The 13,344-nt window shown below is 39.1% G+C and overlaps 1 protein-coding gene across 1 annotated transcript in view; it reads left to right on the top strand.

Moving 5' to 3' along the window:
* The window catches only part of LOC106938766 (formin-2-like), a gene marked incomplete at its 5' end in the record, with an annotated part of 35,899 nt that extends 23,325 nt beyond the window's left edge, over positions 1–12,574 (top strand). The window contains 6 exons of the mRNA XM_015020916.1: positions 1,443–1,589; positions 2,787–2,846; positions 9,095–9,215; positions 11,693–11,785; positions 12,136–12,187; positions 12,400–12,574. Of these exons, the coding sequence (XP_014876402.1) occupies positions 1,443–1,589; positions 2,787–2,846; positions 9,095–9,215; positions 11,693–11,785; positions 12,136–12,187; positions 12,400–12,553 (627 nt within the window). The remainder of the gene's footprint in view (positions 1–1,442; positions 1,590–2,786; positions 2,847–9,094; positions 9,216–11,692; positions 11,786–12,135; positions 12,188–12,399) is intronic.
* Positions 12,575–13,344: the final 770 nt, after the last annotated feature.

The raw sequence follows: 13,344 nt of genomic DNA, 5'->3' as shown, positions 1-13,344 counted from the left end.
ATAAATTCAAATCCCCTCACGTTAACAGTTTTAGTTGGACAAAACCATTTATCTGAATGTATGTAAATAAGCAGTGACATTTAAAAAAATGCATCAATGAATATCTTCTCTTGGGCCTTAGCCATGCTAGGGGCTAAGCACCCCTAAAGGTCAGATCCTAGAATCGCCCTTGATCCCTCCATGATTTCCTGAGACCGAAAAATAATATAAATGGCAATTTAAAAACAAATCATACAAATATATATGTATGATATATATTTTCTTCACAATATTTATTTATTTAAATATTGTGAAAAGAAACAGTTTATTTTTTTAACATTAAAAACGTTTGTTAGGGAAAATATTGTTATGTTTTATAAATAATGTGTTTTAAGGTCAATATTCTTTCACTGTTTTATTAATGTGTTTTGCCAGTTTGGATAACCTGACTTCCTATCAAGCCATAAGAATGATGGAATACATGCTAACAAAATTCCTCAGTCACAGACCTGCAGCCCATTGGTGGTTCTAGACACAGGCTAACAGAAGTGGCTCTTTGGCTCACTTATATATTAAATAATGAAATATTGCCCTGTTTTTTGTTTCATTCTTTTTTAAATTGCTCTCTAGGCAGCAATTTAATCACACATGTACATTTATTATTATTGATACTTTAATTAAAAATGAGTTATACAAGTTTATGTGTGCATCAAACACACTTAAACCTGTGTTTATCTGTGTCCTCTGTGTCACTATAGCTCTTGGACTCAAAAAGGTTGGTGACCCTTGTTATAGAACTTGGCAGGGGACATTTGAGATTAAATGTCATTACTCAAAATTGTAGTAGTATCTTTACATACACCTCAGAAAGTATGTAGTTGTGCCCTGGGGTAGTACCACATTGAGCCACTGATGTCACATCAGGAGCGTGAAAGAACATGGGCCAAGATTGACATAGATTTGTTTCACTGAAGTAGTGTGTTGATTATCTGTGTATTTATTTTGTTAAGGATTTTTGTGGCTCTAGTAGTCTTCATAGTGGTGATTGATAGGAACGTTTGTTGTGAGAGAGTGGGAAGACATGTAACAAAGGTCAACAGGCTGGAAGTCATGACGAGCCACGCTTGTTTGTAGCAGAAATATTAGTCCATTCTGTTGGAACCAAGCCTGCTTTTGGTGATTGTTTTTGTTGTGCCTTTTCAGGAGGAGGTTTGTTTTTGATTTAATATTGATTTTTTTTATCTAGATGGAAGTTAGTTGGTTCAACAAATCACTGTTGATTGTTTAGTTCTTTTACAAATGATATATTAATAAAATAATCAGATTTTCATATTATTTTGTCTTTCTCCTTATTCCCATAGATTTTTTTAAAGCTTTTTTTTTTTTTTACCATATATATATAATATCAGAAAAAGAAATCAACCCATTGCATTATTTGCCTTTGTCTTCAACCTTTTTGACAGACTCTGCAGGACAATGTTTCAGTGAAGAAGATTCTAGGCTTGGTTCTGGCATTTGGTAATTTCATGAATGGTGGGAATCGAACAAGAGGTCAAGCTGATGGCTTCACTCTTGAGATTTTGCCAAAACTCAAAGATGTCAAGAGCAATGTGAGTAAAGAAATCATATTTTGTTAAAACATTCCAATTTGAAATCATATTTGGGCCTCTTGATTTTTTTTGTCTTGTTTTGTTTTGTGCAAAATGTACTAAAACACTTTCCAATTTCATCTTAGCCACATATTTTTCCGATTGTTACTGTTATTTTTGGTCAACTTTATTTTTACACTAAGGTGCTCAGTAGTTCCTCCAGCATTTAAAAGTATTTAAGAGAAAAGTTGTTGGGCCTTAAGTAGTTTTTCTTTTTTCTTATTATATTGCACCTTGATGGAAATAAATGACAGAACCTTAAAAGAAGATTGGTTTCTAAAGAGCCAAAACAAATCACAAATGCTGATTAATCATTGCAAAAACCTAAAACAGTTCAGCAACCTGATAAAGAAGGCTGGTTCTATTCTGGCAATGACTGTGGATTGTCTGGAGATGATGATGGAAAGAAGGATTTTACATCAAATGAAGAAAATTATGGACAAGCCTGACCATCCTCTTCATTAAAGTGTCATAGAAAAACAGGTTTCTTTAAATTTATTGTAATACAGATGTCTACTGGAGATCTTTCCTGTCCACTGCCATCACTATCTACAATAATTTTTTTAATTAAATTTAATTACAACAACATTTAATTTCCCTATGAGATCAATAAAGTGTTTTTTTAAAAAAAGTAAAAGTGTTTCTTGTCTATCAGGAAGAAATTTCAAGTAGAACCAGACTAAGTGTGAGCGGCAATCTGCCATGACCAAATGGGAGTTTGAGAAAGCAAAGCTTACACACAATAAAAAGAAACACAGGAGTACTTTCTATGTCACAGAGTCGACTTTTAGATTCATGTAATTAAACCCTTACATTTTAAGATACAGTATATAAAGAAGCCCATGGGTTTTTAGGTAGCTACAGTCATACATCAAATGAAATCAAGTCAAAATTACATCAGCTTGTTTCCAAATTCCATAACAGTAATTTGTGACACAAGCACATACTACTTCATACAAATGTTAGGCAAAGTAGTATTTTAGTCTTTTGTAAACATTTTGCATGTACATATTTGTAATGAAAAAAAATGTTATCCTCACAAAATGATAGAAACTTGAAAGGGCAGTTTATACAGCAGTTGGAAATAGTAAGCATCAGTTTGTACTGTTATCTCCACGCTGTTCAGAATGTCAGTGTCTCTTGTTTTTCTGCATGCAGGATGGTGCTAAAAGTCTTCTGTCATACATTGTAGCCTACTTCCTCAGACACTTTGATGAGGTAAACTTCTTCCCTTTCTTTATTCAGCTCATTAAACTTCTTTCAGCTTTTTTCCTTTGCAGCATTTTACATGTGTTAATGTTATTGTAATGCCCAAAGTTTCCTTACAATCAGATGATTACTGTGCATTGCATATCTATTAACCACACACACAAAACACATTGTATTGGGATTTTATGTGATAGACCAATACAAAGTCGGGCACAATTGTTAAATGACAGAAAAACAATACAACCTTAAATGTCATAGGGATAAAAGGCATTTGAATTCAGCTCTCTTTATTCTAATACATAAACAAAATCCTGTGCAAGAAATTGCTTTTAGAAGTAATGTTAGTATTAAAGCCAAGTTATGTGAATTTTATCTTTGTATAAACTTACCAGTAAAAAATGTATGTGCTTTTTGTTTGTACTTTTTTCCACTTTACAATTATGCACTACTTTTTTAGTCTAAAATCCTAAAAAGATTAAATGAACTTTGTGGATATTGTCATGTTTTAGTTTCAGTCTTTGAACCCACATGCAAGAACACAATCAGGAGATGCGTATTTCAAAACAATATAGTTTATTGTAAAGGAAAAGGGAGTGAGTGCGGAGCAGGAGTCAGGATTGGATCCACCAGAACAGCCACTGTTAATGAGAAGTAAAGGCAAGGTTCTGATAAACAAGGAGTCACAGATCTTATGGCGGAGGCTTACTTTGGAGCAGAGTGAGTTACTTGTTGGAGCAGACTGTATTCCGGAGGCGGCGAGGAGAACCGAGGAGTCGTGGGAGGGCGGACTGGTAAGTTTGCTGGGTCGAGGGCGAGCTGACGGCTGACAACGATCCAGAGAATGAGAAGCCGGAAGGCTTCGGGCACAAACAGGTACGTACTGCTGCGTCATGAAGGAATCCACAGAGAACACAGGACCAGGAAGGGAGTGCTCGAGGAAGGAAACCGATTGGTAATACCAATGGCATCGTGAGGAAGCAGACAGGGGGTTCACAGGAGTTAGCAAAAACTCCGTTCTTGAGAAACGCTGGAGAACCTCAGGCAAAACCTGACGACGAGAAAAAGCACAGACAGGATTACTTCGGGGAGCTCCCCGAAGTAATCCTGTCTGTGCTTTTTCTCGTCGTCATACATTCGTCGTCAAAGGGCCTCTCACTGGAACGTTTGAATACCAGGATAAACAAACAGTCAGGCAACGACGTGTCAGCTCGCCGCTTCTTAAATATCCACAGTATCTGTCATCTAATGCGCCACAGGTGTGTCTTCAGGTTCTCCCATGCGCTGCTCCAGGGGCTCTGCTCACAGGCGGCATCTGGTGGGGGAATGTGGAAGCAGCAGGCTTCCCAAAGGAAAACAGAAACCAAAACAAAACCAAAACAGAATCCAACCTGACAATACTCAACCTCAACGGACGCCACCTGGCGGCCGAGAAGAGGTGGATGGCTGAGAGGCGGTATAATCACTAATCAATGAAGGGTCAAGAATGAAGGAATGGGGAACCCAAGAGCGTTCCTCCGGACCGTAACCCTCCCAGTCAACGAGGTACTGGAACCCACCACCTCGTCAACAGGAGTCAATAATCCGGCGAACAGAGTATGTCACGGGTGGGATGAGGGGGTTCGGCCAGAGGGCACAAGGGACTGGACTGGCTTAATCTGGGAAACGTGGAAGGTGGGATGAATGCGTAGAGAGAAGGGTAAACGGAGACGGACAGCGGTGGGACTGATGACGGTTAGGATCTCAAACGGGCCGATAAACCTGGGAGAGAGTTTCTTTGACAGGGACTTCAGAGGTATGTCCCTAGTGGACAGCCATACTTTCTGGTATAAACAGGAGCAGGGGTTCTTCTGCGGTCGGCCAGACATTTATTTTGTGCGGCTGTATTGTTTAATGCAGAGATTGTGTCTTTCCAGATTCTATTGCAATGGCGAATGTGATGTTGGTCAGAGGTTACCAAGATCTTGTCTTCGTCGGTGGATAGCAATGGCGGCTGATAACCCAGGGAAATGTTGAAGAAGATTTTAGGTTATAATATTTCTTAAGAAAGAAACTCTGGCTCAATCTTTTTCGATCCCAGGTTCTCCCGGCGGGCCGCGCGTAGCCACACAGAAAACAACAATGAGTGCAGATGTCACAGAATTACAGAGTTTAATCCAGTAGAAGACAACACATAAAATTACAATAGAAATTGCAGAACAACAGAGACATACATTCATTTACCTGAGACAAATGGAAAAGAAGAAGAAAGAAAGAAAGGAAAGCAAAAACGTGCAAAGACAAGTCTGATTTGTTACTCCTGTGTAGAAAGTTTAATAGTAAAGGCGTATTCTTGTCTTTAATTTATTCAAATAAGGCGTACCTTTGCTCATCCAACCAGAAGCTATCTCTGACCCTTTTTAAAACTTCCTGCAAGTCATGATCTAAGACCATTTGTGCCCATTGTTTAAACAAGTGAGAGCAGAGCTTCTCCTGAACTCCTGCTGTTTTATGGCTTTTCACAAATGAGTGTGAAAAGCTAGAACTTCTCCTGATTGTTTCCCACACAGACAAATGGCAGTTCAAAAGATCTTAGCAAATCATCTGTTGTAACTACAGATAACATAAAGGTCAATAGGTCAATAGGGCAGAATAAGTTACTAATTTCAAAACTATAATTAGGCTATTTAAATCAAGACATGTTAAGCTTTAAAACTAGCATACTTTAAATTTATTTTCTTAACAGAAACCTCAAAAGGAGATAGACCGGTAGCTGCAGAAACATGACTGTTATGGGCGTATTCCACCCAAGGGAAATACTGAGCCCAATCTTCGGGGTTGGATGAGGAGATACAGCAAAGAGTGGCTTCCATCTCCTGGTTCATCCTCTCTGTCTGTGGATGATAACCAGAAGAGAGAACAGCTTTTGCACCCAAGGCAGAACAGAACTGTTTCCAAACCTGAGAGATGAACTGAGGACCACGGTCTAAAAGGATCTCCTAGGGCATGCCATGCAGCTTGAACACATGTTTGAAAAGTAGGAGGGCTGTTTGAGCGGAGGTGAGTAACTTGCAGAGAGGGATGAGATGGCAGGCTTTAGAAAAATGGTCTATGACGGTGAAAATGGTGGTCATACCTTTTGAGGGTGGAAGCCCAGTAACAAAATTGATGGCAATGTGTGACCATCTTCGTTTAGGAACAGGTAGGGGTTGAAGTAAGCCAGAGGGTGGTTGATGAGAAGACTTATTTCTTGAACAGGTGGGGCAGGCGAGGACAAACTCCTTGACATCTTTATGAATGGATTCCTACCAAAATCTTCAATTGACCAACTCAATAGTGTGGCTTACCCTTGGGTGTCCTGAGGATCTGGATGAGTGTATCCATTGAAGAAAACGGGCTCGGACAGAGGTGGGGACATAAATCTTACCATTGGGGCAGGACTCAAGAGATGGTTCGACGCTGGGCTTGACGAATAATATCCTCAATTTCCCAAGTGACTACTCCGACCGTGCAACTCGGGGGTAGCAGAGGTGCCAGTCCTTCATCCGAGTCGTCAGGGGTATAGAGTCTGGAGAGGGCGTCTGGCTTAACAGTCTTGGATCCTGGGCTGTAGGAGATGGAGAGGTTAAATCGGGAAAAGAATACTGACCAGAGGGACTGTCGTGGGTTGTTTTGTTTGGCAGATTGGAGATAAGCGAGGTTCTTGTGGTCGGTCCAAACAACAACGCGGTGTTCAGCTCCCTCCAGCCAGTGACGCCATTCCTCCAGGGCTAGCTTTATAGCCAGTAGCTCCCGATCTCCTACGTCGTAGTTCCTCTCTGCAGGAGACAGTCTGCGGGAGAAGAAGGCACATGAGTGAGACTTATCACTTGGAGAGACTTGGGACAGGACGGCCCCTACTCCCAAATCTGAAGCATCAACCTCAAGAATAAATTGTCTGGTGGGATCTGGCTGGATGAGGATAGGTGCGTTGGCAAACAATGACTTTAACTGAGTAAAAGCCTCTTCTGCTTCGGGTGTCCAGGAGAACATTGTCTTGGGGGAAGTAAGTGCTGTTAGTGGGGAGGCCGTCTGACTGTAGTTACGTATAAAACAGCGATAAAAGATGGCAAATCCTAGGAACCATTGTAACTGCTTATGAGTCTCTGGTCTAGGCCACTCCAACACAGCCTTTATTTTATCCTCCGACGGTCTTACCTGTCCGCCCTCGAGGACATATCCGAGGAAGGTGACTGAAGGTTGATGAAACTCACACTTCTCTGCTTTAACATAGTCGGTTCTCCAGAAGACCTGGAGAACTTGTCGAACGTGTAACTTGTGTTCTCTCAAGGAGCTGGAATAAATCAGAATGTCATCCAAGTAGACAAAAACGAAATCATTTATAAAGTCTCTTAGAACATCGTTCACAAGGGCTTGAAAAAAGGCAGGAGTGTTCGAAAGACCAAAAGGCATGACTAGGTATTCAAAATGACCCATAGGCGTTTTGAAGGCGGTTTTCCATTCATCTCCTTCTCGGATGCGGAGGAGATGGTAAGCATTTCTGAGATCCAGTTTTGTGAACACGGTTGCACCCTGAACCGGTTCAAATGCTGACGAGAGGAGTGGAAGAGGATATTTATTTTTAATGGTGATTTGGTTTAAACTTCTGTAATCTATGCAAGGTCTTAATGAACCGTCTTATTTCCCCACAAAGAAAAATCCTGCGCCAAGAGGTGAGGTGGATGAACGAATAATACCTGCTGCTAATCAGTCGTTGATGTATTTCTCCATGGTTTGGCGTTCAGAACGTGAAATGTTATATAGACAGCTGTTAGGCAGAGGAGCGCCGGGCAGAAGATCAATGGCACAATCATACGGGCGATGAGGTGGATGTGACAAAGCCTTATCCTTACTGAATACAGGAGCTAGATCATTGTACTCAACGGGAACTGCGGAGAGATCAGGGAGTTCACTTTCGGAGATCTCTTCAGGCAGAGTACTCGAGGGAAATGCTGAACAAAGACAGGTAGTGTGACAATTGGAGGACCAAGATTCTACGTGTGCTTTAACCCAGTTTATGTGCAAAGGAACAAAGGACCATGAAGGGAGTGCTCGAGGAAGGCAACCGATTGGTAATACCAATGGCGTCGTGAGGAAGCAGACAGGGGGTTCGCAGGAGTTAGCATAAACTCTATTCTTGAGAAACGCTGGAGAACCTCAGGCAAAACCTGACGACGAGAAAAAGCACAGACAGGATTACTTCGGGGAGCTTACGCAAAGGGCCTCTCACTGGAACGTTTGATTACCAGGATAAACAAACAGTCAGGCAACGACGTGTCAGCTCGCCGCTTCTTAAATATCCACAGTATCTGTCATCTAATGCGCCACAGGTGTGTCTCCAGGTTCTCCCATGCGCTGCTCCAGGGGCTCTGCTCACAGGCGACATCTGGTGGGGGAATGTGGAAGCAGCAGGCTTCCCAAAACAAAAGAAAACAGAAACCAAAACGAAAACAAAACAGAATCCAACCTGACAGATATGCACTGTATAGTGAACAGAGAATAGATACAATTCTCTGATACGATGTTTCAAAGACTCAATTTATTACTGACATCTTCAAGATTAATGACAGAAACAATGGGTGCTGATATAAAAATCTATAAAGTTTATGAAGGTAATATATTGGGTATTGCTTTTGAAGTCAACAATGTTAAAAGAAAACCAAGGGCACTGGTATCAGTAAACAAGTGATGCCCAGTCTTTGTTCTGCAGCTTCACAGGTTTCAACAGTTGTTTGACTGGGATGAGACCGTTAATCCATTGTCTATGGTAGTAATAAAGATAAAACCATACTTTTATTTGACTTCCACCCAACTCCTTTCTCCATCTCACCGTTTTATCTTTGGGGTCAAAATAATTAGGAGTAGGGCTCCCTCTAGTGAACCCTAGCACCAACAATTTCTGACTTCAACAAATATTGAAGTCAGAAAGCAGCAAAACAAAGACTGGACTTCACTGTTTTCATAACCATGATTTATTATTTCTGTACTCAAGTTATGAAATGCATCATCCTGATCTAACAAAACGACCACCTGTTAAAACTGGTAGGTAGCTGGTAGGTAGTCATTACTACATTTTTTTGACACATTGTGTCCATGTACTACTTTATAGACAGTTAAAAATGAACATTTTGCGCACAACGTTTTTGTTATAGTGACAAACCTGTGCATTTCTTATTTGGCATTTTTACTTTCCTGTTGTCAATCTTTCATACTGTTTAATATGCATGTGTGTTGATCAAAAGGATGCTGGGAAGGAGACGTCTGTGTTTCCTCTTCCTGAGCCCCATGACCTGTTCCAAGTTTCACAGATGAAATTTGAAGATTTTCAGAAGGACTTCATTCGACTCCGGAAGGACCTCAGAGGTAACACACATATATAAAAAAACAAAATAATAAAGTCATGCTCCATTAAATCAGAATATTGAAGAAAAAGAAGGAAAAAAAGGTAGAATAAAATCAAATCCAGATGCCAGTTTGCTACGAAACAGAGTTCAGTCATGATGACCCAAGGATCTGAGAGAGAGATTGTTTTAATCAGTTTGATCTGCCATCAGAAGCTGTACATTGTATGCACAATTATTACGCAAGTTGTAGTTTTGAGGATTATTTTAATTACTGAACAACTACAGTGCTCTCAAACAATAATCTCTCAAGCCTGAATATTTAAGGAAGTAAAAGTGAGATTTTGGCTTTCTTACGACAATATCTATATGTGCACGATTATTGGGCAACTATTAGTGTGCAGAATTATTATGCAACTGAATTAAAACTGAAAATTTCCCCATCTCACCTGTTTGTCATCCGTTAAAGTGAGAATAAAAATCATACAACTCAAAATTGACAAACATTTGTAACATTTAAAAAATAAATCAGTGACCAATATAGCCACCCTTCTTTTCAATAACAGTTGAGCTGACAGACTTACATTCATGGAGTCTGTCAGTTTCTTGATCTCTTGATAATCTTTTTGTGCAGTAGCAACCACAACACAGACACTGTTCAGAGATGTGTTCTGTTTTCCATGAGATTTACAATGGTAAATCTCCCATTTAATAAGGGTCCATAGGTCTTTAATGGGGTTTAGGTCTGGTGAGGAAGGGGACCACTTCATTATTCTTTCATCTTTCAGACCTTTACTGGCTAGCCACATAGAGGAGTACTTGATGCTTGTCATGGAGTATCGTCCTGCATAAAAGTCATGGTCTTCTTGAAGGATGCAGACTTTTTCCTGTACCACTGCTTTAATCAATCAATCAATCAATCAAATTTTATTTGTATTGCACATTTCAGCAGCAAAGCATTTCAAAGTGCTTTACATAATAAAAAAAATAAAAACAGCATGTGACATTGAATAAACAATGAAAGAAAGAGAGATTTTGAAAAAAAAAGAAAAAGATTAAAAAAGATAAGAACATTAAAACCCGCACCCCTTTTCAACCAGGGGGGACAACACCCGTACCCCTGTCCTTACTGGGACTTTAGTCAAAAATGCTGTTTGACAAGGACTCCAATCTCTAGGTTTTTAGTTGAAACGCCGTCAACTGGGACTCTAAACCCCGCAGGACTTTAGTTAAATGTCGTTTAACTGGGACTCTAACCCCACGTTTTACTCAAGGGACTCTAACCTGAATAGGGCTACGAGTGGGGGACAGTACCCACGCCTCTCTGGGGGGGCTTTACATCAATAGAAAGAGGAATAAAAATAAATTAATAAGTAGATAAAAAGTAAAGATAAAAACATTAAAAACATCGAAGACATCAAAACCCGCACTCTAACCCTAATTTAGCCATAAGCAACTCTAAACAGGTGGGTTTAAAGTTGAGATTTAAAGGCACCCAGTGTTTCAGCTGTTTTAAAGAAAGTGAAAAAAGTGTCTTCTAAAAACTAGTAGTAGGCTCTGGAGTACAACAAAAAGTACAACTTTTTGAGTCCAACTTCAACCTGAAAGTTGGACTCAACTTTCAACTTTCTGCTATTTAATAATAGCAGTCCATACCAGTACCTGCCTCCACCTTGCTGGTGTCTGATGTGAAGTGGAGCTCTGTGCCCATCACTGATCCGCCACAGGCCCATCCATCTGGTCCGTCAAGAGTCACTCTCATCTGATCAGTCCATAAAACTTTTGAAAGATCTGTCTTCAGATCTCTCTTGGCCCAGTCTTCATGTTTCAACTTAGGTGTCTTGTTCAGTGGTGTTCGGGTTTCATCCTTCCTTACCTTGGCCATGTTTCTGAGCTCTGAATATCTTGTACTTCTGCAATTCTGCAATATAACAGCACTGGAAGATAATCATGTTTGATTCTTCTCAAATCTTTGGCAGTTAATCTACATATTTTTTTCTCAACACATTTCTTGCAACCCTGTTGACAAGAAGTTTGATGGTTCTATAATCACACCCCTATATCTCAGCAGTTTCAAGAGTGCTGCAGCCCTTTGAAAGACTATACAATTTTTGACTTTTCAGAGTCTCTTAAATCTCTTTTTTGATCCATTTCGCCTGAGGAAAAGAAGGTGCCTAATAATTCTGCACACCTTGATATAGGGTGAGGCTCCACTCTCCCTCATTTAACAAATACACAACAGCTGATGTGTTTATATTCAATAAGCATTCATGTTTTTACTGTTTGGAGTTGGAAAATATGCATAAAATGATTATATGGTCAAAATTAAAACTTGCCTAATAATTGTGCACACAGTGTAGTCTGGATACAATGTTCTTACACAATGTCAGGAACGTGAATATTACATCATACACTGAGGCACAACATGCAAATCTTATTTTATTATTTATAAATGCTGTTTGTGTAACCCATATGTTTTACACTCATCACTTTAACTAGCATGTACATCGGAAGTGGAAAAAGTTTGCAAGGTGTCTGATGAGGATAACTTGCAGCCTTTCAAAGAGAAGATGGATGGGTTTCTTACACAAGGTATGCTGTAAATCTATCAACCATGATTAGGCTATCAGGAGGGGTCTTTCCTCATTTTCCAGCAGACTTCTTCTTTCAGCCAGGCCTTTTGGCTTCTTTCCTGAAAGGCTATTTCCTATTCATCTTTGAAAAAAACACACTGTCTCAGGAAGGCAAAGATGTAAGATTACATTACAGCATTTTCAGTACTGGTTCAGTACCTGTGATGAAATGCAAGAACAGGACAGGAGACAGACACTGTCTGAACCGCTACTGTGTTTATTGGAGTGAATGTGTGTACTGACTTTTGCTGTGTGCTACCAAAAAATAAACAAATGAAACTGAATTTCAAACTTTTCTTCCTTTGTTAGCTAAAAGTGAACTAGAGATCCTGGATGCTCAACTCAGCAGCACTCACAAACTGTAAGCTCAGGCTTTGTTTTTTTTCTGTTTATTGATGTCATAGCTTCCTGCGTATCATTGTGATTACTTTATACTTTGTGTATTTTTAAAGATATATTTTTTCACAAAATCTTATTTCAAAAAGTAAGACAAATTTAGGAACTGTAGCTTATCTCTCTCTGGTTGTTAAATATTGAAAAAAATGACATTGTGAATGTGTCTGTTCTCTACAGGTTCTTAGAGCTGACGGTGTTCTATTCAGTGAAGCCCAAAGCAGGAGAAAAGGAGGTTTCCCCCAACACCTTATTTTCCATCTGGCATGAATTCTCCTCCGATTTCAAGGACCAATGGAAAAAAGAGAACAAAACTATTCTCAAGGAAAGGTAGGATACTACCTGCCACTCCTTCACCATAGAAATTTCTTATTTCCTCAAACTTTTATTTTTTACTTCCATTCCTATCTTTTTTTTTCTCTTATCCTATTTATGGATTTTAGGTTAGATTCTTAAAATATATTTCTATTTTATCTTATGAAAATGGAAGATTTTCTATTTTTTATTTTCAGATGGTGAAAATAAAAATGTATAGACGCCTAAGGCAAAAAGGATTGTGAATGTATACTGTTAAATCTGATAAATTAATTTAACTCGATTTGAGGAAACTCATTGCCTTAAACCATTTAACTTACCTTAGCACAATTCAAACAGGCATGCTATGCTACACTAAAACAAAATAAGTGGAGTTTTCTTGAAAATTGTATGCAAAACTTAAAAACATTAGTATGTACTGATTGAGTAACATTAACTTTTTTCATAACTTTATTTTAATTGACATTTTTAGGTACAATTTACACAGAAATTATAAGAGAGAGAAAAAACAAAATGAGAAAAAAACTGCACTCTAGGGGGAGATTTTTAGTTAAATAACACATAACATAAGGGGACCCTTTATATCCAAAATTAGTCCTGTAACATTGATGTGACATTTGTCCATTTTTCCAATTTGTCTGGCATTGCTCTTCCTTTGTCCTTACTCTGTATGTTAAAATCTCTGTCTCAAATAATGAGTTTACGGTCTGTATCCATTCCTTTGTAGTAGGAGGTTCAGGTTGGCACCATTTCCTGGTGATTACCTTTTTGGCTGCCAATAGCATAATTTTAAATTTTCCAAGAGACCAA

Source organism: Poecilia latipinna, unplaced genomic scaffold (assembly GCF_001443285.1).
Source record: "Poecilia latipinna isolate Pla-1442-1.1 unplaced genomic scaffold, P_latipinna-1.0 Scaffold2686, whole genome shotgun sequence".
In the NCBI taxonomy this organism is placed as follows: domain Eukaryota; kingdom Metazoa; phylum Chordata; class Actinopteri; order Cyprinodontiformes; family Poeciliidae; genus Poecilia; species Poecilia latipinna.
The sequence above is the reverse complement of the archived record's forward strand: the minus strand, read 5'-3'. Positions and strand labels throughout refer to the sequence as shown.